At 44.7% G+C, this 24,531-nt stretch overlaps 1 protein-coding gene across 1 annotated transcript; it reads left to right on the top strand.

Annotated features, from left to right (window-relative positions):
* Positions 1-54: 54 nt before the first annotated feature.
* On the top strand, positions 55-24,531 carry LOC311108618 (14-3-3 protein zeta-like). The gene is made up of 6 exons (XM_084151284.1): positions 55-153; positions 1,882-2,349; positions 12,614-12,737; positions 20,827-20,990; positions 21,768-21,863; positions 23,190-24,531. Exons 2-6 carry the CDS (start codon positions 2,056-2,058, stop codon positions 23,247-23,249), a joined length of 738 nt encoding a protein of 245 aa, XP_084007410.1. The 5' UTR covers positions 55-153; positions 1,882-2,055; the 3' UTR covers positions 23,250-24,531.

Raw genomic sequence — 24,531 nt, 5'->3', positions numbered from 1 at the left:
GGTTGATCCGTCTTAAAGACGGGTTCTCATTGGGCTATCGTTTTTGTTGGACACGCCCTTTGGTCAGGTTTGGTTGAAGTCGTAGATTATTTTCCCTGCCAGAAGAACCTCATAACGTATCTACTCGGAGTGGCGGATCGGAACCACTTAAAGGTTGGGAAATATATTAACAGCTTTTTCTTTATATCTTGGAAATTAATGTGTAGGTTATTATATTTAACATGAAGTTCGATTGTTCCAATTTTGTAAGGAAATGTAAACTGTCTATGGATAGTTAGTTTACGGTGTCGTTTGGTTGGCAGTCCAGCCAGTGCAGTGGTGTTTCAGAAAAAGGATTCATTCGGTCTCGCGCGGGTTAGTCAAGCCGGCCAGCTAGCTAGCTAACATTAGCTTGTCAGGCAATAAAATATGGATGTTGGGCAAACAACACACTTGCTTGTAAACTAGATGGCAGCAGTTGTAATAGCTAGGATATTAACTCTCGAACAAGTCTTTTGAATTACAACATATCAGTCCTCCAACCATTATATTAACTGTCTAACGTTAGCTAGCCAAGTGGTGAGTGAACTTTACTTAGCAACTAATTAGAAGATGTTACTTTAATCAAAGATATTTATAACTAACCCAAGATAGTTCACCTGTGTCGTTTTCAATGGGAGCAAATTAAGCATAGTGGAGAGAACAAGCAAGAAGGTGGGCAGAGCCAATCAGGAGTTAGCGAGATCCTATTGGCGCGTTCTAGTATGTATTTGCATATTTCCTTTAGGGAACGCCTTCTCTGAACTGTGCTTGTGCAATAACTCAAATTGCCCTTGCACTCCTTGTAAATGCAATTTTTAGAAACTGGCAAAACATTGTATATACAGAACTTAGTGCAGTCTATTCGTGACACTGCTGGCCACTGGGCTTCATCTCCTCATCATATTTGTTGGTGAGTGGAAATTCCAACCAGATGCTTCAGATTTATACATCCGTTGAAACATCTGGCTCCTTGTTTTTTATGGAGCTATTAGAGAAAGGAGGAGATAATAATCCCATTGAGTAATGTATGGAGAAACGTACAACGCCCCACCCAGCAGACTGTCGACCAATCGTGCTGCGTCAGGCGGTTGCTAAAATAATCGTTGCGCAATCCCTTCTCAAAGTCAGGATATGAGTCGTGAAACCTGCCTGTTTTCCATTAAAGTACGTAATGTGGTGATTCCAAAGCTATACAATATTACAGAGAACAAGTACATTTTCTCACATCTCAAAGATTTGCGATGTTGTACTTGTTCACTAAATTAATGCTAGTTTTGTTTTTTTGAGCTAGCGCCCAATTGACTCCCATTCACTCATTGAATGAAAGCTCAGAATTGTGCAGATTGCACCGTGCTGCCCATTGACGATTCACGGGCAACGTACACAATGGGCGTTAATACAATTTAAATGGCGTTTCCCATCTCCTCAAAAGTATCTCTGGTGTGACGTTATCTGGCTAGCCTCGGTTGCAGATAGCTAGCTAACGTTACTAGCTAATTGGCAGCATACGTTTTCAAAAGCAGTAACGTTACTGTAGTATTGGGGATGCGGGAAGGTTACACATTGTCTGGCTAGTACCATTTCACTGAACTGGGTTCGCTCACCATGACTGAGTTGAGTGGGTTGACTTGACTGATGCTGGGAGTGAAAGCTGTGTTCAGTCAACATTAGTCGGAGTAAGAGGTGTCAAGCCAGGACATTTCGGTATCCCAGCTAACTAATATTATCTTAACAAGCTATTGAATTGATTTGTTTTTGTTGCAGGTGAACTAACGGCAGTTAACTAGCTAGCCAACCAACGACCTTATAAGGTGTGCATGCATTGACCATCCTAAATAATCATCAAATGTTCTTCCCCAGGTGTCTGGATAACATACCTGTACCTCCACCCACCTGCCCAACGATTATAACTATCTTTATACACGATCTGTCCCCACACCGTTGTCCCCTTCCTTCCCCTCTCTTCGGACTCTCTTTGAAACTGCGAGCGTCAAAACTGCAAGCGACAGTTTTAACATAAGATAACACACAAACATGGATAAAACAGAGCTGATTCAGAAAGCCAAGCTGGCGGAGCAGGCCGAGCGTTACGACGACATGGCTTCGTCCATGAAGGAGGTAACGGAGCAGGGTGCAGAGTTGTCATGCGAGGAGAGGAACCTTCTCTCGGTCGCCTACAAGAATGTTGTCGGGGCCCGGAGGTCTGCATGGCGGGTGATCTCTGCTATCGAGCAGAAGACAGAGGGCAGCGACAAGAAGCTTCAGATGGTCAAGGAGTACCGGGAGAAGGTGGAGACCGAGTTGCGAGATATCTGCAACGATGTACTGGTGAGTTAATGTATTTCTTCTAGCCAGTACGGGTGGGCATGAATGGCTTTGAGAGAGCCAGAATTGATTTACCTCATTCACCTTCTCTGCTGAAAATTGAGGACACACTGTGACGACAGCAAGAAAACATCTCTGAGCCTGGGGGCTCACACACAACAAATGGGGTCACTCGTGATATAAAAAGCTTCTTGATTGATAGAATCACCAACACACTGTGTTTCCTTGAGGCTGAGGGTGGCACCAACTTGGATAGATGGTATTCTAACACAAAACAGTATTCATAAAATTGCCAATGGCCTCTTGATTTGAGATACTAAAAACCAAAATAAGCTGTCATCCATTATGTTTCTTGGGGAATGAGATGGTGATTGGGTTGACTGAGTGATGGTATTCCCCCCCCTCTCTGTATGAGAATCATCTCTTTACTAGTAGCTGTTCTATAAGCCCCTCATTCATGGACTTTGACATTGCAATGCTTCTATTGGTGTGACATTTATCTGAAACTATGCAGAAAGGCTGCACCAATTCATTCTGAGCCACAGTGGTGAAGTGGAATGACCTCGCCTTTCCACTGCTGCTCCCATTCAGTAATGTGTCACATGGCAGGGCACTGGTCGCAAAGGCAGCCAGCACCGCTTTCCTTCCTCTTTTTAAAGTTTCACTGAATAGTTTAATTAGGGTTGTCAACGGAATAGTAAGACATTCTGAGTCAAAGGCTAATGCAAATGTTCACATAAGGGGCTCTACTTTGTCTTGGCAGACGTGTGTTTGTCTGCTTAAGTTTGATACGCCAGATCAATGAGGCAGAGCAGCAGTCGGTGTAAGTTGGGCCTCCGGTGGGGATGTTACAGCATCTAGATATGATGACGCGTTAAAAAATACTCAATATTTGAATTGGACTTGTGCTACTGATAATATTGGCAAATGACAGCGCAGCAATAATTATTTCACTACTACATTTGTACAGGATGGTTGTTACTTGTTTCATACATTTCCTGTGGAACTGAACTAATTTTAAGCACACACCTTCCTTCCTGTGTAGTAGTGAACACTATTTTGGGGATCAACTGTTAAGTTTGGCTGTCATGGGCTGGTCATATCGCCCAACCCTATGTGGTGGATCCTGTGGCCTTTGCTGTCCCTCAGTTCTTTGTTCAACAGAAGGCCATGGTTGCGTCCAAAATGACACCCTATGGGCCCTGGTCAAAAGTAGTGCACTATATATGGAATAGGGTGCCATTTGAGACGCACAATTTGTGTTAGCTGGAAGTTGCCTGACCTGTTTGCTCCCGGTGTCCCATCTACTGCCACTATGGAAAAGTTTATTGTTGCACCTGGCTGTAGGGTTTGAGTGGGTGTGGCCATGGTGACAGACAGCACCTGTTATCTCTCACAGATTACGTGCCACAGCCCCTAGTGTTCATCCACTTTAACAAATACGGCTGCTTGACAACCAGGTTGTACAGGGGCTATGGGCTAAATATCAAACAAGGTTCATTTACTTTTAATTCCAGACTGCGCTTGCCTGTATCACTTGTGTTTTATTTATTTTAAGTATCGGACCTCACGACCTTCGTCAGAGCTTTGGCATTCTTGACATACTCGCCCAATGCGAAAAACTCGATTTCGTTTGTCTCATTGGTAGTGCATGACCTTCCCATGGCCTCACTGTATTCAGCTTTTATGTAGTACTCTACTCTCTAATGTTAACCACTCAACCAGCACAATAACCCTGTGCCAAGGAAGTGTGTGTGTGTGTGTGTGTAAAGTATGTATGTCGCCACCCTGCTCTAAATAGGGCAGAGATATTAGTGCTGTTGGCGGATTAAAAGATGTTTGTGCAACGCTTAGCTGTATTGTTCAGTTTATCCCTCCGAACAGTGAGGTGTCCTCCACATCAGGGTCTACGTCCCAAATGGCACCCTATCCCCTATATGGTGCACTACTTTTCAAATGGCACCCTATCCCCTATATAGTGCACTACTTTTGACCAGGGCCCATTGGGAATATGTCATTTGGAACGCATACCCGGGCTCCAAAGGAAAGGGGATGGATCGGTTCTAAAAGCCAGGATAGTTTGATAGAGCACATCCTTGACACAGAGGAAGAGTGGTTCCTGTCAAAAAGGCAACTCGTGTGGCGGTGACTTCATTCAACAGGCTGTGTCTGAAACCTTTAACATATAGCAAGGTAGACAGGCACACTAGTCCTGAGCACGTGTTTTTTTTTTTTACAGTTATCCAGACACACTTATTGTACATTAGCTAGATGTTTGGTGATGGAGGATAAACTCAATATTATATTGCTTCTCTTGTAGATCAGGCTTAGATCAATCACTCTGGTGGATTAAAGCCAGATGGTTCCATCCTTTATTCTCAACACCCTTTGATCTGGTCTGTGATGGGGGTGTCGGGGTGTTCATCAACGCAAGCCAAGCTCTCGTCCACACAGGCCCTAAACTTAACCTACACACATGGCGTGCAGAGCCGTGATCAAGTGGGTGACACTCACGCCACGTGCACACGCCTCCCCACCGAAGACCACGGCTCAGTCCCCGTCTCTACCCTGCATCCTATGTCTCCCTTCTAATTTATATCTACACCTGTCCAATAAAGCCTCATATGGTTGAGTGGAACTCTCCTTTTAAAAAGAAACACGTTTGGCGTTATCCTGCCGCGTCACTTCCTGTATAGGAAGCTGTAACCCTGACAGATGGATGTTCATTGAGGGTGTATTGTGTTGGTGTGGCAGGCTCAGCACTGAGCTAGCGCGCACACTGACTGAGCTGCATCTGTGTGCTCTAATTCTGCACTGGCCATCTGTTAGAGCACTGTACACTCTACATGGCCCCTCTGGGCCAGTGCCCTACACTCTACAGGGCCCCTCTGGGCCAGTGCCCTACACTCTACAGGGCCCCTCTGGGCCAGTGCCCTACAGGGCCCCTCTGGGCCAGTGCCCTACAGGGCCCCTCTGGGCCAGGGCCCCTCTGGGCCAGTGCCCTACAGGGCCCCTCTGGGCCAGTGCCCTACGCTCTACAGTCGTGGTCAAACGTTTTGAGAATGACACAAATACTAATTTTCACAAAGTCTGCTGCCTCAGTTTTGATGATGGCAATTTGCATATACTCCAGAATGTCATGAAGAGTGATCAGATGAATTGCAATTAATTGCAAAGTCCCTCTTTGCCATGAAAATGAACTTTATCCCCAAAAAACATTTCCACTGCAATTCAGCCCTGCCACAAAAGGACCAGCTGCCATCATGTCAGTGATTCTCTCATTAACACAGGTGAGTGTTGACGAGGACAAGGCTGGAGATCACTCTGTCATGCTGATTTGAGTTAGAATAACAGACTGGAAGCTTTAAAAGGAGGATGGTGCTTGAAATCATTGTTCTTTCTCTGTTAACCATGGTTACCTGCAAGGAAACACGTGCCGTCATCATTGCTTTGCACAAAAAGGGCTTCATATTGCTGCTAGTAAGATTGCACCTAAATCAACCGTTTATCGGATCATCAAGAACTTCAAGGAGAGAGGTTCAATTGTTGTGAAGAAGGCGTCAGGGCGCCCAAGAAAGTCCAGCAAGCGCCAGGACCGTCTCCTAAAGTTGATTCAGCTGCGGGATCGGGGCACCACCAGTGCAGAGCTTGCTCAGGAATGGCAGCAGGCAGGTGTGAGTGCATCTGCACGCACAGTGAGGCGAAGACTTTTGGAGCATGGTCTGGTGTCAACAATGGCAGAGAGTAAGCCACTTCTCTCCAGGAAAAACATCAGGGACAGACTGATATTGTGCAAAAGGTACAGGGATTGGACTGCTGAGGACTGGGGTAAAGTCATTTTCTCTGATGAATCCCCTTTCTGATTGTTTGGGGCATCCGGAAAACACCTTGTCTTACCATCAGTCCTGTGTCATGCCAACAGTAAAGCATCCTGAGACCATTCATGTGTGGGGTTACTTCTCAGCCAAGGGAGTGGGCTCACTCACAATTTTGCCTAAGAACACAGCCATGAATAAAGAATGGTACCAACACATCCTCCGAGAGCAACTTCTCCCAACCATCCAAGAACAGTTTGGTGACGACCAATGCCTTTTCCAGCATGATGGAGCACCTTGCCATAAGGCAAAAGTGATAACTAAGTGGCTCGTGGAACAAAACATCGACATTTTGGGACCATGGCCAGGAAACTCCCCAGACCTTAATCCCAGTGAGAACTTGTTGTCGATCCTCAAGAGGTGGGTGGACAAACAAAAACCCACAAACTCCAAGCATTGATTATGCAAGAATGGGCTGCCATCAGTCAGGATGTGGCCCAGAAGTTAATTGACAGCATGCCAGGGTGGATTGCAGAGGTCTTGAAAAAGAAGGGTCAACACTGCAAATATTGACTCTTTGCACAAACTTAATGTAATTGTCAATATAAACCTTTGACACTTATGGAATGCTTGTAATTATACTTCAGTATACCATAGTAACATCTGATAAAAATATCTCATAACACTGAAGCAGCGAACTTTGAAGACCAATACTTGTGTCATTCTCAACTTTTGACCACGACTGTACTCGGGGCCCTGCTGGGCTAGTGCCCTACACTCTCCAGTGGCCCTCTGTCTTGATTATTGTAGGTAATTTGTGTAACCTACAGTAAGTTTATGAACCCTTACAAACTCAACCAATGTTTATGATGATGGATAACTACAGCTGCTGGTATACTGGAGTCTCAGTATTATTGTGTATGGCACTGATAACCACCTTTACCATATATTCCTACTCCTCTTGTGATCATTGTGCATGCTGTTCTTTTGATCTGACCACAGTGGATAATAGGGCTGGGAATTGCCAGGGACCTCACGATTTGATCTCATGATTCTATTGTGATTTGATGTTACAAACATATTGCTTACAATATGTCTGCTGCAGAGAGACGAGAGCCATATAAAAACGTGCTGAAATCCTGTTGGCTCACTATTTTTAAAAAGAAGAGGGAGAACGCTGTAGGATAAAAATAAATGCTGGAGTTTTGTCACAGTACAGCCAACCTAGCGCTACCTAGCAAAACAAAATGATACTTGGAGTTAAGTATCGATATGTAACTGTATTGATTCCCCCCCCCCCCCCCCCCTCCCGTCATTAATGATTTAACACAGCCCTGCCATCTGAGATCAGATGCTCGTTCTAAGAAGGCTATGGAATGAGTGGAGCACCCTGGTCATCACCGTCATGTTACTCTAATTCACCTTATTTCACGTGCTCTGGACAATCTGACAGCCTGCGTGCGAAGCACAGCACGGGCGTATAGGCAACTACACCTGCCATTACCAACTGTGCAGTGAAAGCGTAAAATACTGTCACTTTCTGGTGGTTGCTTGTAGGGTTGGACGGTATCCAGATTTTCATATCGTTCTTCTTATCCCGGGATTTACGGTATTACCGGCTTAGTACACAAGGGGCACCAAAAAAAAGCCCATTGGGCGTCTATTACCATAATGTTAACAAAATTAGCACAAGTAATAGCATATTTCCATGGAGGCTGCTAGCAAAATATGCTAACGAGTGCAAACGGGGGGGGTGAAAATGGCAGTCCAGCTCATAAAGTTGTAACATTTTTGACATGCGTTTTTCTGGATTTTTTTTTGTTATTCTGTCTCTCACTGTTCAAATAAACCTACCATTAAAATTATAGACTGATCATTTCTTGTCAGTGGGCAAACGTATAAAATCAGCAGGGGATCAAATACTTTTTTCCCTCACTGTAACAGATTCACTACAAAAGGACGTTTGTTCTGAAGTGTCTGTCCTATATCTGAGAGATATAAGAAAGATCAGGATATTTTTTTGGGACATGTATTTAACCTCTTTTTGGCACTAAACCGTCTCCATATAGAGCAAAACAACAGTGTTGTGAGAGTCTCACCCTTCCACAGAGGGGCCATATTAGTGTGTAGCCCAAACTGTTCGGACGCTACAGACAGAAGTTGGCAGATCGGCTGTACCAACTTCAGACGAGTCCCAAGACTCTTGTGGGGGTCGTAGAGCAAAACGGAGACCACCGTGTTCATGAGTGTCTCATCTTTCAATAGAGTGGTCAAAATAGTTTGTAGGCCAAACCGTTTGGATGCTACAGACGATTTTGTGAGAAGACCGATTTTCGGGGTGTCTCATGGTCTGACAAACACCGCTCTCTCTTTCACCGCAGATGCGGAAGTGCGACGTATGCGGATACAGTGGATTGAGACTCATCCATAGCAAAAAAAACATCTCTAGTTTAAACAGACTTTTTATTTTATTTTTTATGGGGATTATTATTATTAGGCGGACATCGACCTTAGGGGGTTCAGAAAAACATTAGGAAATGTAGCTGGCTACATTCTTTCTATAATTAACATAAATATGTTGGCCATGCATAGTTTTTGCAAAAAAATCCTAGTTTTTTTCATCGTAAGCTCATTTAACCTACTTGTGTGGCTGCCAGTCAAATAGCGTTGCACTTCTGTTGTCGTCTGAAAATGAAGCTATTTTCTGTGAAGGAAAACCTATAGCACTTGAAAAAATATTTACAAACAAACACGTGACTGGCTTGACTGTTCTGGGGAACTACGGTAAGCGTCATAATATGACCGGCGAAATGAAGAACGCAATCTTCTCTAGGTATTTACTTAAATAGTTACAAATATAAAAAATATATAGAAAAACTTCCAAGAAATAGTTTTTAAATGGTATTGATAAACCATCCTGTGCCCAGTTCCAAATACCCCAGTGTACTGCCCAAGCCTGGTTGTTTGGGTGCATAGGGAGGTCGTTGGTAGGGCTGGGCAATATGGACAAAATATCATATCACGATATCTTTCATATTTGACGGTTTTTGAATAATGAAAGTTCTAAATGGGTTCATGAGATACTCAGAAATGATATGGTGGCAACACCTAAATTAGAAGTGATTTCAATGGGGCTTTCTCCATTTATACTGTTCAATCCAACTCTAAACTAAAATAATTTTCAGCATTTTCATCCATTTCTCAATTTCTTGCACTTTTATTATAATTTCCACACTGCCAGGCAGCATGATATGGGCAAAAAATCTAGGCCTAGTTAATTGGTGAACTGTTGGAAATAATTTATTTATTCTAAAGTTGGAATATAGTGGGCAGCACCCTGAATACGTTGTTGTTGGACATGACAACGAATGAGTAAGCCAGTGAGGAAATATTGACAGGGTAGGAAGACAAATTGCTGGTCAGTGTTTCCAGGTGACCCTAATTAGACGTTACATTACACTTTCTTACTTCATGTAGCTAGCTAGCTAACCAAAATATTAATTATTTGCCTATTTTGGTATTTCTTTAATCAGGATCCCCATTAGCTGTTGCAAAAGCAGCAGCTACTCTCCCTGGGGTCCACACAAAAAATAGATATATTGTAAAGTGGTTGTCCCACTGGCTATCATAAGGTGAATGCACCAATTTGTAAGTCGCTCTGGATAAGAGCGTCTGCTAAATGACAAATTTGAAACATGACATTACATAACATGAATAGATTAGCATTAGCAGCTAACACCTTATTATTTTAGCAATGCCTTGCTAAGAAAATAAACTAGCAAACAGTAGTTTGCAAGACAGTTTTATATATATATATATATATATATATATATATATATATATATATATATATATATATATATTTTATATATATATATATATATATATTATATAGATATAGAACGCTTGCGAAAAGCAGCATGTCTCCAACATTGATGCATCCATCTGACCATGCAGAGTGAACGTCAAGAAAGTGCTTGTGACTCCGTGGTCGAGCAACTGCTCTTTCCTTGAGTGACGGGGCAGGGCTTGGTGTGGTTAGCGGCATGCTGCAGGAGGAGGGAGAGCGATGACCTTGAGTGACGGGGCAGGGCTTGGTGTGGTTAGCGGCATGCTGCAGGAGGAGGGAGAGCGATGACCTTGAGTGACGGGGCAGGGCTTGGTGTGGTTAGCGGCATGCTGCAGGAGGAGGGAGAGCGATGACCTTGAGTGACGGGGCAGGGCTTGGTGTGGTTAGCGGCATGCTGCAGGAGGAGGGAGAGCGATGACCTTGAGTGACGGGGCAGGGCTTGGTGTGGTTAGCGGCATGCTGCAGGAGGAGGGAGAGCGATGACTCAAGTAGGAAACGGAGTAAACTATGAAAAAGGACATAAGTGCCAGAGTTGCGTATCACATTTAACAAACCTCGGTCCATGCATCAATACGTGTGTGTGTATATAGTCAAATACGGTATACCGCCCAGCCCTTGTCAGTGGCTAACATTTTGTGGTGCAGAGGGAAAGCCAATGTTAGTCAAGTGTTAGGGTTGGGGACATGGCAGGGCCCAGCTCTCTCGCTGTCTCTCTCTGTGTTTTAAATGGCGGTGTCCCAAATGGCATCCTATTCCCTTTATAGTGCACAACCCATAAGGTCCTTGTCAAAAGTAGTGCACTATATAGGGAATAGGGTGCCATTTGGGACACATGCTGACTGTCTAAGCACATGTTTGTTGTGAGGCGGTAGGGAAGGTGTACAAATCCCCCATTATCTGTGAAGGTTGCTGCCGACGACACGTGGAGAAAATTGATCTTCTCTCCTGATTCCCATCCTCCCTCCAGGGGTGTCCCAAATGTCACCCTATTCCCTACATAGTGCACTACTTTTGACCAGAGTCCTATGGGCCCTAGTCAAAAGTAGTGCACTATGTAGGAAATGGGGTGTCATTTGGAGCTCAGGAATGATGTCTATATAATTCAGTAAGTCTTGACCCAGCATGTTCATTTGAGGGGATCTACAAGCGTCTCTTCACTATAACTGTCAGGCTGGATTATGAGGTTTTTATTTTTCCTCGTAAAATGGTCAGTGGTGCTAAATCATGCCTTGAGCCTGTGAGGAGAGGGACCTCTGCTTCACTAGGCTGCTACTAACACACACACACACACACTCTGTGCTGTGGCTGCTGAGGATACAGGAGTGCCTCTCTCAATGTTTGTGATGAAGATGCCACGCAGAGGAAATGGTGGCCGGTCCAGCCCTGTTCCTGGGTTGGCTGCTCGGCTGAAGTGTGTGTGTGTGTGTTTTTTAAGCGAGTGACTTCTCAGAACAAGCAGCAGTTAAGCTGTACTCTCCCCTCTGGCTGTCCATATCTATAGCAGTATTATGTCATCTCACTGAACAGTTGGTAGGGCAGGTGTAGTTGCCTGTACGTCAGCGCTGTGAGGGGCAGGTGTAAGTTGCCTGTACGTCAGCGCTGTGAGGGGCAGGTGTAAGTTGCCTGTAAGTCTCTGTGCGTCTCACTCAGGTTGTCGTCAGCCCATGCCGAGCTGATAATCGGGTATTAGAGAGCCAGCATGAACGGCAGCTTGTGGTTGGTATCACCTTCACTCAAGCCTTCCACTGGGTTATCTCTGTGCCTCAGCATCTTTCACTGAGTCATCTGGGTTCAGGTCAGTGCTCCCTCTGGACCCAGATTAAACTGCCTTTGTATTTCCTCCCTCCTTTGGGCTGAACATTGGCTTCACCATGTGGTACTACTGACCTCCGCAGGGAGCAGGCAACTGGGTAGCTGTTAACTATGCCACACGTGTAGTCTTAGAGCCAGCATTTGTGCTGTCATGCCAACTCCCTGTCACTCATTGCCATGTCAAACACGTTTGACTTGACAATGACAGCAATGGAGTAGACAAGGGCACAAACAGATGTAGGACCAGGCTACCTGTCACACGTGATCTCTAGGCAGGACTTTGTCTTCGGCTGTTAGCAGCTTGCCCTTAAGAGGAAGTGGAGTGGTGTTCAGTTCACACAGGAAGCTGGCTGTAGAGTGCTCATTGTTGTGAACCGGTGTTATGTGAATGCCACCACAACCTGTTTTTGTGTTCCACCCACAACAAATTGAGGCAACTAATCGAATAATTCATCAGAAGTAAAGTTGCTACATCCTGTTTTTTTTGTTGCACGAAACCCCTTTTTTTTTCTTTTTTTTTCTTTTTGAGTGTTTTTTGTGTGAGACAGACAGGCAGGCAGGCAGGCAGGCAGATTATGGTGTTTTTAATTAGATGGAAGGAGTCCATCACATTTATGGATGTGACGACAAATATCTAACTAGTTGTGATAGGATGTGTCCCATATGGTACCCTATATAGTACACTACTTTTGACCAGGGCCCAAAGTAGTGCATAGGGTGCCATTTGGGACATAGATATGGAATTCGTCACATTAATATTAACTCTCCTCCTGTCTGTTTTCTCCCTCAGGGGCTGCTGAGCAAATATTTGATTGAAAATGCCCCTAATGCGGAGAGCAAAGTGTTCTATTTGAAGATGAAGGGAGACTACTACAGATACCTGGCTGAGGTGGCCTCCGGAGACGACAAGAAGGGTAAGTGGGTCTCTGCACTGATAAGTCTGTCTACTTTGGCCCATGACCCAAATGGCCCCATATCCCCTATAAGGTACACTAATTTTGACCAGTCCTATGGGCCCTGGTCAAAAGTAGTGCAGTATATTGGGAATAGGGTGTCATTTGGGACTCAGATCCAGTCGCTCAGGACATCTTGGGCTGCTGTCCCTCCCCTCAACTGGCCTCGCTGGCCCTCTCTCCCCTTTAACTTGAGTCAGGCATTCAGTGGATAAAAGACTCAATAGTAGTAGAAAGGTTTACAGGGGCTTTTGAGGTTGTAGTCTGACCATGAAAGGAAATTAAATGATGGTCATGTTGCAGAGCAGACAATATGTGAGGACCGCAGATACAGTATCTTGTCTGAGTTTCAAATGGCACCCTATCCCCTATATAGCAGGGTCGACATTAACACTTGTCCTCTGGTCCGGGACAAGTGGAAAAAAAAGAGGGAAAAAAGACACAAATATTATAGAGATAGATAGATATAATATTTGGAGAGGGAGAGATCTCGCACACAATTCACTATCTAACAACTACTCCGATCAGAGAGTCCAACATTGGAATAATGTTCATGTACATAAATAAAAAAGCCTACATGTCAAAGTGTATGTGATATGCATATTGACTACAACCTCATGTCCAAACCGACGCTGACATGAGGGAGGTGGCAGAAAATGTAGCCAAACTTTAATGACACTTTCAGTTACATAAATATAGACCAAACGCCAGTGATGTTTGACAAATATAATTAAGGATATTTAACGTCTAAAGGCTTGATTCTTTCGACATACTCGAGGCACGGTTTGTTCAGATCAAATGGTCACAAGACCAGAGTGAAGGAAGGTGCCTGTTGAGCACCACACATCACCCACCTTGAATCTGAGCGGAGGTGCTCAGCATTTTGAAACTGTTTAGCATTAACGTAATTGTTTAAAACCTGGACGTTTTTATATCATTTTATGAAGCAAAGTAGCCTAGCCAATATACGACCACAGAAATGTTGAGGGAATTGTTTTATAAACACTTAATATGCCATTGAAATCCGCATTAGTCTCATGTTATTGGTTTTCAAATCAACTTATTTTTTTTGTGCAGCCAAAGGCATAATACTAGACATATAAGTAAACTATGCTAATTGATGCATCTTTAGATCTCCCGTCTTAACTCCTAACTGATATTTTCATCTGTCACATGAAACCGCTCACGCGTGCGGTGTGCTTTTGAGAAGTGTTTTCCCGCTAATTGCATTTTGGAACATTCCTGTGTAGCCTACAGCCATGTGCGCATTGTTGAGCTTATATGAAGAAATTAAACTTGATCAACATTTAAGCTAAACTGTCTGATCGGTTGCATCAGCCTCATTATTTGCTTTTTTATTGATGTATTATTTAATGTGTAGTGGTTGTATGGGATTTTAGATCTGTCATCCCAGAACTGTCCCAGTCTGTTTTGAACCGTAGACATATTTTTTTATCAAAATAGTTACAATTTCGTATTAACACTGGAATGATAGATGTGCAAATAGAGATACTGGGGTGCAAATTAGCAAAATAAATAACAATATGGGGATGAGGTAGTTGGGTGGGCTAATTTCAGAATGGCTGTGTACAGGTGCAGTGATCGGTAAGCTGCTCCGACAACTGACGCTTAAAGTTAGTGAGGGAGATAAGTGTCTCCAGCTTCAGAGATTTTTGCAGTTCGTTCCAGTCATTGGCAGCAGAGAACTGGAAGGAATGGCGGCCAAAGGAGGTGTTGGCTTTGGGGATGACCAGTGAGATATACCTGCTGGAGCGCAGACTACGGGTGGGTGTTGCTATGGTGACCAGTGAGCTAAGGTAAGACAGGGATTTGCCTAGCAGTGATTTATAGATTACCTGGAGCCAGTAGGTTTGGCGACGAATATGTAGTGAGGGCCAGCCAACAAGAGTGTACAGGTCACAATGGTGGGTAGTACAGTGGGGAAAAAAAGTATTTAGTCAGCCACCAATTGTGCAAGTTCTCCCACTTAAAAAGATGAGAGGCCTGTAATTTTCATCATAGGTACACGTCAACTATGACAGACAAATTGAGGGGAAAAAATCCAGAAAATCACATTGTAGGATTTTTTATGAATTTATTTGCAAATTATGGTGGAAAATAAGTATTTGGTCACCTATAAACAAGCAAGATTTCTGGCTGTAACTTCTTCTTTAAGAGGCTCCTCTGTCCTCCACTCGTTACCTGTATTAATGGCACCTATTTGAACTTGTTATCAGTATAAAAGACACCTGTTCACAACCTCAAACAGTCACACTCCAAACTCCACTATGGCCAAGACCAAAGAGCTGTCAAAGGACACCAGAAACAAAATTGTAGACCTGCACCAGGCTGGGAAGACTGAATCTGCAATAGGTAAGCAGCTTGGTTTGAAGAAATCAACTGTGGGAGCAATTATTAGGAAATGGAAGACATACAAGACCACTGATAATCTCCCTCGATCTGGGGCTCCACGCAAGATCTCACCCCGTGGGGTCAAAATGATCACAAGAACGGTGAGCAAAAATCCCAGAACCACACGGGGGGACCTAGTGAATGACCTGCAGAGAGCTGGGACCAAAGTAACAAAGCCTACCATCAGTAACACACTATGCCGCCAAGGACTCAAATCCTGCAGTGCCAGACGTGTCCCCCTGCTTAAGCCAGTACATGTCCAGGCCCGTCTGAAGTTTGCTAGAGTGCATTTGGATGATCCAGAAGAGGATTGGGAGAATGTCATATGGTCAGATGAAACCAAAATAGAACTTTTTGGTAAAAACTCAACTCGTCGTGTTTGGAGGACAAAGAATGCTGAGTTGCATCCAAAGAACACCATACCTACTGTGAAGCATGGGGGTGGAAACATCATGCTTTGGGGCTGTTTTTCTGCAAAGGGACCAGGACGACTGATCCGTGTAAAGGAAAGAATGAATGGGGCCATGTATCGTGAGATTTTGAGTGAAAACCTCCCATCAGCAAGGGCATTGAAGATGAAACGTGGCTGGGTCTTTCAGCATGACAATGATCCCAAACACACCGCCCGGGCAACGAAGGAGTGGCTTCGTAAGAAGCATTTCAAGGTCCTGGAGTGGCCTAGCCAGTCTCCAGATCTCAACCCCATAGAAAATCTTTGGAGGGAGTTGAAAGTCTGTGTTGCCCAGCGACAGCCCCAAAACATCACTGCTCTAGAGGAGATCTGCATGGAGGAATGGGCCAAAATACCAGCAACCGTGTGTGAAAACCTTGTGAAGACTTACAGAAACGTTTGACCTGTGTCATTGCCAACAAAGGGTATATAACAAAGTATTGAGAAACTTTTGTTATTGACCAAATACTTATTTTCCACCATAATTTGCAAATAAATTCATAAAAAATCCTACAATGTGATTTTCTGGAGAAAAAAAATCTCATTTTGTCTGTCATAGTTGACGTGTACCTATGATGAAAATTACAGGCCTCATCTTTTTAAGTGGGAGAACTTGCACAATTGGTGGCTGACTAAATACTTTTTTTCCCCCACTGTATATGGGGCTTTGGTGACAAAACGGATGGCACTGTGATAGACTACAGCCAATTTGCTGAGTAGAGTGTTGGAGGCTATTTTGTAAATGACATCGCCGAAGTCAAGGATCGGTAGGATAGTCAGTTTTACGAGGGCATGTTTGGCAGCATGAGTGAAGGAGGCTTTGTTGCGAAATAGGAAGCTGATTCTAGATCTAACTTTTGATTGGAGATGCTTAATGTGAGTCTGGAAGTAGGCTACTGTAGCTATTTGATCATAATGTAGGCCTACCAGAGTGGCCTACCATCTAAAACAATGGAGAAAATGTATCCCATAACATTTTAACGGAAATAGCTGTTCTATCATTAAGCCTACAGTAGCAGCCAATGTGTGGTGTTTTTTGGGAAAGAAAACATGTAGGGTTTATAATAATAATAATAATATGCCATTTAGTAGACGCTTTTATCCAAAGCGACTTACAGTCATGCGTGCATACATTTTTGTGTATGGGTGGTCCCGGGGATCGAACCCACTACCTTGGCGTTACAAGCGCCATGCTCTACCAGCTGAGCTACAGAGGACGGTTTGACATTAACCTGTTTATCCACTTGTCCTTCAGACAAGGAGGTGACTGAAAATGTTGTTTGATGCAAGAAACCACTTTACAAAATAGAATTCATTATTCCCTTACCATTATTACAGAGAATCAGACAACTTATGCTACCCTCTGCGAATTGGCTACTTAGCTTATTCAAGCCTGTCTCAAAATAAAACACTGCCCCTTTAAGACAGAAAAAAAGCTCTTTACCTGACTTGCTTTTCAAAGATGGCTAGAAATGCACGTTTTGTGCACTTGTAGGAAGCAACCCCTCTGCCATTGCTGACTAGAAATGAGCTGTAACTGGGCTAATAACTCACTAACAGAATATGAACAAATGTGCACACGTGGATACATGCAGATCTTGCTTTGATCTCAAAACAAGCCATCTAACAAATGTTCTGTGTGTCTCTGTTGGAGCTCCATTCAGACCTCTCTCTCCAGGGGATGCAAGCTTGTTGGTTTAATGCAGGCTGAGTGAGTTTGGGCTGTGAACGTGGTGATGGGTGTACGAATGTTCCCTCCCTGCTGCTTCGGGGTTCTTTCCCCCTCTCCCTCTCTCATCCCTCCCCCATGTCTCCCTCTCTCTCATCCATGCTGTCCTTCTCCTCTATCCTTCCCATACTGCTCTCCCCTCCTTGCCTTCCCTCCCTCTTTGTCTCCCTCCCTCCCCCAGTGAGTCAGCCCTCTCTGCCTGCCTGGGCTATGTCTGCCTCCCCCTTCCTCCCTGCCAGCCTCAGCCACTGAACACGAGACTACACAGAATTACTGTCATGGTTTTCCCCTTACAGCATCGCCGCCCCTTCTGAAGACTGAGGTGGTTTCGAACAGGGGAGGGAGGATGTGTGTCTGGCACATGCTTCAAATGAACAGTTGAAACGTAGGCCTAGTTAGTTAGTAGCCTAAAGCTTGCTGGCTTATTTTGGCGGCCAGGCACTTTGCATCTTGGCCCACATGTATCATACCCAGGGATTATTTGTTACATTGTTGTTCATAGAAAATGCTGTGGCACTATTCAAATCAAATTTTATTTGTCACATGCTTCGTAAACAACAGGTGTAGACTAACAGTGAAATGCTTATTTACGGGCCCTTCCCAACAATGCAGAGAGAAAGAAAATGGAGAAATAATAGAAAAGTAATAATAATAATAATAATAAATACACATGAGTAACGATAACTTGGTACTGCTACCCCGTGTATATAGCCGAGTCGATGTGCAGGGGTACGAGGTAATTGAGGTAGATGTGTACATATAACTAGGAATAAAGTGACGGATAATAAACTAGCAGCAGCATATACACTGCTCAAAAAAATTAAGGGAACACTTAAACAACACAATGTAACTCCAAGTCAATCACACTTCTGTGAAATCAAACTGTCCACTTAGGAAGCAACACTGATTGACAATACATTTCACATGCTGTTGTGCAAATGGAATAGACAACGGGTGGAAAGTATAGGCAATTAGCAAGACACCCCCAATAAAGAAGTGGTTCTGCAGGTGGTGACCACAGACCACTTCTCAGTTCCTATGCTTCCTGGCTGATGTTTTGGTCACTTTTGAATGCTGGCGGTGCTTTCACTCTAGTGGTAGCATGAGACGGAGTCTACAACCCACACAAGTGGCTCAGGTAGTGCAGCTCATCCAGGATGGCACATCAATGCGAGCTGTGGCAAGAAGGTTTGCTGTGTCTGTCAGCGTAGTGTCCAGAGCATGGAGGCGCTACCAGGAGACAGGCCAGTACATCAGGAGATGTGGAGGAGGCCGTAGGAGGGCAACAACCCAGCAGCAGGACCGCTACCTCCACCTTTGTGCAAGGAGGAGCAGGAGGAGCACTGCCAGAGCCCTGCAAAATGACCTCCAGCAGGCCACAAATGTGCATGTGTCTGCTCAAACGGTCAGAAACAGACTCCATGAGGGTGGTATGAGGGCCCGACGTCCACAGGTGGGGGGTTGTGCTTACAGCCCAACACCGTGCAGGACGTTTGGCATTTGCCAGAGAACACCAAGATTGGCAAATTCGCCACTGGCGCCCTGTGCTCTTCACAGATGAAAGCAGGTTCACACTGAGCACATGTGACAGACATGACAGAGTCTGGAGACGCCGTGGAGAACGTTCTGCTGCCCGCAACATCCTCCAGCATGACCGGTTTGGCGGTGGGTCAGTCATGGTGTGGGGTGGCATTTCTTTGGGGGTCCGCACAGCCCTCCATGTGCTCGCCAGAGGTAGCCTGACTGCCATTAGGTACCGAGATGAGATCCTCAGACCCCTTGTGAGACAATATGCTGGTGCGGTTGGCCCTGGGTTCCTCCTAATGCAAGACAATGCTAGACCTCATGTGGCTGGAGTGTGTCAGCAGTTCCTGTAAGAGGAAGGCATTGATGCTATGGACTCGCCCGTTCCCCAGACCTGAATCCAATTGAGCACATCTGGGACATCATGTCTCGCTCCATCCACCAACGCCACGTTGCACCACAGACTGTCCAGGAGTTGGCGGATGCTTTAGTCCAGGTCTGGGAGGAGATCCCTCAGGAGACCATCCGCCACCTCATCAGGAGCATGCCCAGGCGTTGTAGGGAGGTCATACAGGCACGTGGAGGCCACACACACTACTGAGCCTCATTTTGACTTGTTTTAAGGACATTACATCAAAGTTGGATCAGCCTGTAGTGTGGTTTTCCACTTTAATTTTGAAGGTGACTCCAAATCCAGACCTCCATGGGTTGATAAATTTGATTTCCATTGATCGATTTTGTTGTTAGCACATTCAACTATGTAAAGAAAAAAGTATTTAATAAGATTATTTCATTCATTCAGATCTAGGATGTCCCTTAATTTTTTTGAGCAGTGTATGTTGAGTCAAAAAAGTTAGTGCAAAAAGGGTCAATGCCGATAACCAAATAACTACCTGGACTATCTAACTATTTAGCAGTCTTATGGCTTGGGGGTAGAAGCTGTTCAGGGTCCTGTTGGTTCCAGACTTGGTGCCGTGCGGTAGCAGAGAGAATAGTCTATGACTTGGGTGGCTGGAGTCTGACCATTTTTTTTCCCCATGGCCTTCCTCTGACACTGCCTGGTATAAAGGTCCTGGATGGCAGGGAGCTCGGCCCCACTAATGTTCTGGGCCGTACGCACTACCCTCTGAAGTGCCTTGTGGTCGGATGCCAAGCAGTTGACATACCAAGCGGTGACGCAGCCAGTCAAGATGCTCTCAATGGTGCAGCTGTATAACTTTTTGAGGATTTGAGGGCCCATGCCAAATCTTTTCAGCCTACTGAAGTGTTGTCGTGCCCTCTTCACGACTGTCTTGGTGTGTGTGTGGACCATGATCGATCCTTAGTGATGTGGACACCGAGGAACTTGAAGCTCTCGACCTGCTCCGTCGATGTAAATGGGGGCGTGCTCAACCCTCCGTTTCCTGTAGTCCACGATCCGCTCTTTGTCTTGCTGACGTTGAGGGAGGGGTTGTTGTCCTGGCACCACACTGCCAGGTCTCTGACCTCCCTATAGGCTGTCTCGTCGTCGTCGGTGATCAGGCCTACCACCGTCCTGTTGTCTGCAAACTTAATGATGCTTAATGTAGCTCCGGTGCTCAACAAAGGATATTTATAAGCCCATTACATCATGTAGCCTAGCTTTCAGGAACACTTCCAGATAGGCTGACGGTGGCCAGACCAGGGAAAGGAAAGTGACCCCATTTGCAGCAGTGATTGGATAGGCTTACCTAGAGGCATAATATGACGTTTTATATTTAAATGTACAAAGGTTGTAGAATGAAACGGAAACTGGTTCCGTCCCAAATGGCACCCTAGTCCCTATATAGTGCACTACTTATGACCCTATGGGCCTTGGTGAAAAGTAGTGCATTATATAAGGAATACGGTGCCATTTGAGTCGTAGACCATGTTTTAGTTGGAGCTCTATCTTAATGGTTCCTCCCTCTCCACAGAGACGATATCCAACTCTCAAGACTCCTACCAGGAGGCGTTTGACATCAGCAAGAAGGAGATGCAGCCCACACATCCTATCCGCCTGGGCCTGGCCCTCAACTTCTCTGTTTTCTTCTACGAGATCCTCAACTCTCCAGAGAAGGCCTGCTCACTGGCCAAACAGGTAGGGATGATGACACAACACAGCAGCCCACACAAATGGCACCCTTTTCCCTATATAGTGCTTTCTTTTGACCAGGGCCCATGGGGCTTTGGTCAAAAGTAGTGTACTATATGGGGTGCACTATATACAGTGAGGATACAAAACATTAAGAACACCTTCTCTTTCCATGACATAGACTGACCCAGGTGAATCGAGGTGAAAGCTATGATCCCTTATTGATGTCACTTGTTAAATCCACTTCAATCAGTGTAGATGAAGGGGAGGAGACAGGTTAAATAATTATTTTTAAGCCTTGAGACATGGCTTGTGTATGTGTGCCATTCAGAGGGTGAATTATCAAGACAAACGCTTTAGGTGCCTTTGAACGGGGTATGGTAGTAGGTGCCAGGCGCACCAGTTTGAGTGTGTCAAGAACTGCAACACAGCTGGGTTTTTCACGCTCAACAGTTTCCTGTGTGAATCAAAAATGGCCCACCACCCAATGGACATCCAGCCAACTTGACACAACTGTGGGAAGCATTGGAGTCAACATGGGTCATCCCTGTGGAATGCTTTTGACACCTTTGTAGAGTCCATGCCCTGACAAATTGCAGCTGTTCTGAGGTCAAAAGGGGAGTGGGGTGCAACCCAATATTAGAAAGCTGTTCTTAATGTTTGGTGTACTCAGTGTACACACAGAGCTGCATTATGTGCCAACTCTCTCCTCTCCATCTCTCTATCTTCGCCTCATCTCCCTGTTCATAAGCATATCAACCATTGTTATTTGTGTGTTCGCAGGCCTTCGATGATGCCATCGCCGAGCTCGACACGCTGAGCGAAGACTCGTACAAAGACAGCACCCTCATCATGCAGTTGCTTAGAGACAACCTCACTGTAAGTATCCAGTGACCTCCCCCCACCGAGCCACAGGATTGGTCGCTTCATCAACACATCCCACACACACCATACACCCACAGGCATGGTGACTGCAACCCCGTCTAGTGTATGTGCATCTCATTTCAGTGTTTTAATGACTACCAGGAGCCAGTGCCATTTTGTGAATTATAATTTCAAATCCTTATCATAGCTTATTTGACCCAAGTGGAGCATAGGTATAATATATACAGTGCATTCGGAAAGTATTCAGACACCTTCAGCCTTATTCTAAAATTGATTACATTCATTTTTTCCCTCATCAATCTATAGACAATACCGCATAATGACAAATCGAAGACAGGTTTTTGCATATTTATTAAAAATAAAAACAGAAATACCTTATATACATATAGACCCTTTGCTATTAGACTTGAAATTGAGCTCAGGTGCATCCTGTTTCCATTGATCATCCTAGAGATGTTTCTAAAACTTGATTGGAATGCACCTGTGGTAAATTCAATTGATTTGGAAAGGCACACACCTGTCTATATAAGGCTGGCCGCCCGGCCAAACTGAGCAATCTGGGAGAAGGGCCTTGGTCAGGGAGGTGACCAAGAACACGATGGTGTCACTGACAGAGTTCCTCTGTAGAGATGGGAGAACCTTCCAGAAGGACAACCATCTCTGCAGCACTCTACCAATCAGGCCTTTAAGGTAGAGAAGCCAGATGGAAACCCCTCCTCAGTAAAAGGTACATGACCGCCCGCTTGGAGTTTGCCAAAAGGTACCTAAAGGACTCTCAGACCATGTGAAACAAGATTATTTGGTCTGATTGAACTCTTTGGCCTGAATGCCAAGCGTCATGTCTGGAGGAAACCTGGCACCATCCCTACGGTGAAGCATGGTGGTGGCAGCATCATGCTGTGGAGATGTTTTTCAGGGACTGGGAGACAAATCAGGATCGAGGGAAAGGTGAACAGAGCAAAGTACATAGATATCCTTGATGAAAACCTGCTCCAGAGTGCTCAGAACCTCAGACTGGGGCGAAGGTTCCCCTTCCAACAGGACAACGACCCTAAGCACACAGCTAAGACAATGCAGGAGTGGCTTCGGGACAAGTCCCTGAATGTCCTTGAGTGGCCCAGCTAGAGCCCGGACTTGAACCTGATCTAACATCTCTGGAGAGACCTGAAAATAGCTGTGCAGCGACGCTCCCCATCCAACCTGACAGAGCTTGAGAGGATCTGCAGAGAAGAATGGGAGAAACTCTCCAAATACAGGTGTTTTTTGGATAACTGAAATGCTTATTGTCAGTTTAATGGTGTTTTGTCTTGTGTGTTTCAGCTATGGACATCTGACAACGCAGCAGATGAGCCAGAGGCTGGAGATGGAGGAGAGAACTGAGCTGCTCCCCGTCCATCCTCGCCAAGAAATAAAAATAAAAGTTGAGGCGATAAGTCATTTTCCTTCATTCCTTATTGTTCCACTTGAAATTATTCTAGTAAAGAATGCCCGTCGTACAATTGAGCTGCAACGTGTGGGACATTTAAAATCCTTTTAGTTTTCACCACAGCTCTGCTTTTTGGTATGAAGAAAAACTAAATTAAGTAAATAATATTATTGCCATTCCTGAGTTTGTTTGTCCCGGCCTTTCTGATGTGCAGTTTCTGCTGTAGAAAACTATTAGCTTCACTTTAACATGAACTGTCTGTTCAACATGACAATATAGGCTATGTGTGCGTGTGTCCCCAGAAAGGTCAGTTTTCTGAATTTTGAAAGGCCATTTGCATACAGCGAGCATCGTGCAGCCTGGGCATATGGTTGGGAGGGAAAGGCATGTCAAGCTGACCCAAATTTGACAGGAATTCTGGCTGTCCCCCTGTGTTGGTCTTCCAAAAAGGTTGCTAGGTAGTTGTATCTGTCAACACCTCCTGGACCATGAAAGCCAATCTGACATATTGGATATGTCCCAAATGGCACCCTATTCCCTCTTGTAATGCACTACATTTGACCAGAGCCCTCGTCAAACGTAGTGCACTATAAAGGTAATCGGGTGCTATTTGGGATGCATATTGTCTGGTAACTTGAACACTCCTGACACCTGTATTTTATGAACCTGTGGGGGCTGTCCAGCCAGTGGTTGCATCCCTATCACCTGTATAGTGCAATACTTTTGACAAGGGCCCCTAGGGCTGTGGATGAAAGTAGTGCACTATATAAGGAATAGGGTGCTATTTGGGATGTAGACTGTCAACAGAGCAAGTGCTGTCCATGGGCTCTTGTAACAAGGTCTCCCTCGACGGTTACGAAAAACTCCTTCCTAGTTATTATTCACCTCAATGTGATACTTTTTAGCATGTCTGACAAAAAGGTGGTACTTTAGGAAGACTTAAAAAAAGAATGTGGAATGACAAAAGAATAAGTACATGCATGCCCATTTTTTTTCAATGTACACTGGAATGGGGAATCAATATTGCATACAGAAAGTCAAATTTTTGTTCAGTACTTTCCTTTGCAGGTTTGCGCACATGTAAGAGGGTGTTTGATTTGTCATTAGAGATTGAGACCACTAGTGTTTTTGCTAATCATTGATTGTAGTCCCCAAACCCTTGTGAAAATGTTTAATGCCCTAATGTTATGTAACAGCAATGTAACATGAATAAAAATGACATTTTGTAAACCATAA

The sequence above is a fragment of the Coregonus lavaretus genome, assembly GCF_964263955.1.
Source record: "Coregonus lavaretus genome assembly, chromosome: 33".
Lineage (NCBI taxonomy): Eukaryota > Metazoa > Chordata > Actinopteri > Salmoniformes > Salmonidae > Coregonus > Coregonus lavaretus.
The sequence above is the reverse complement of the archived record's forward strand: the minus strand, read 5'-3'. Positions and strand labels throughout refer to the sequence as shown.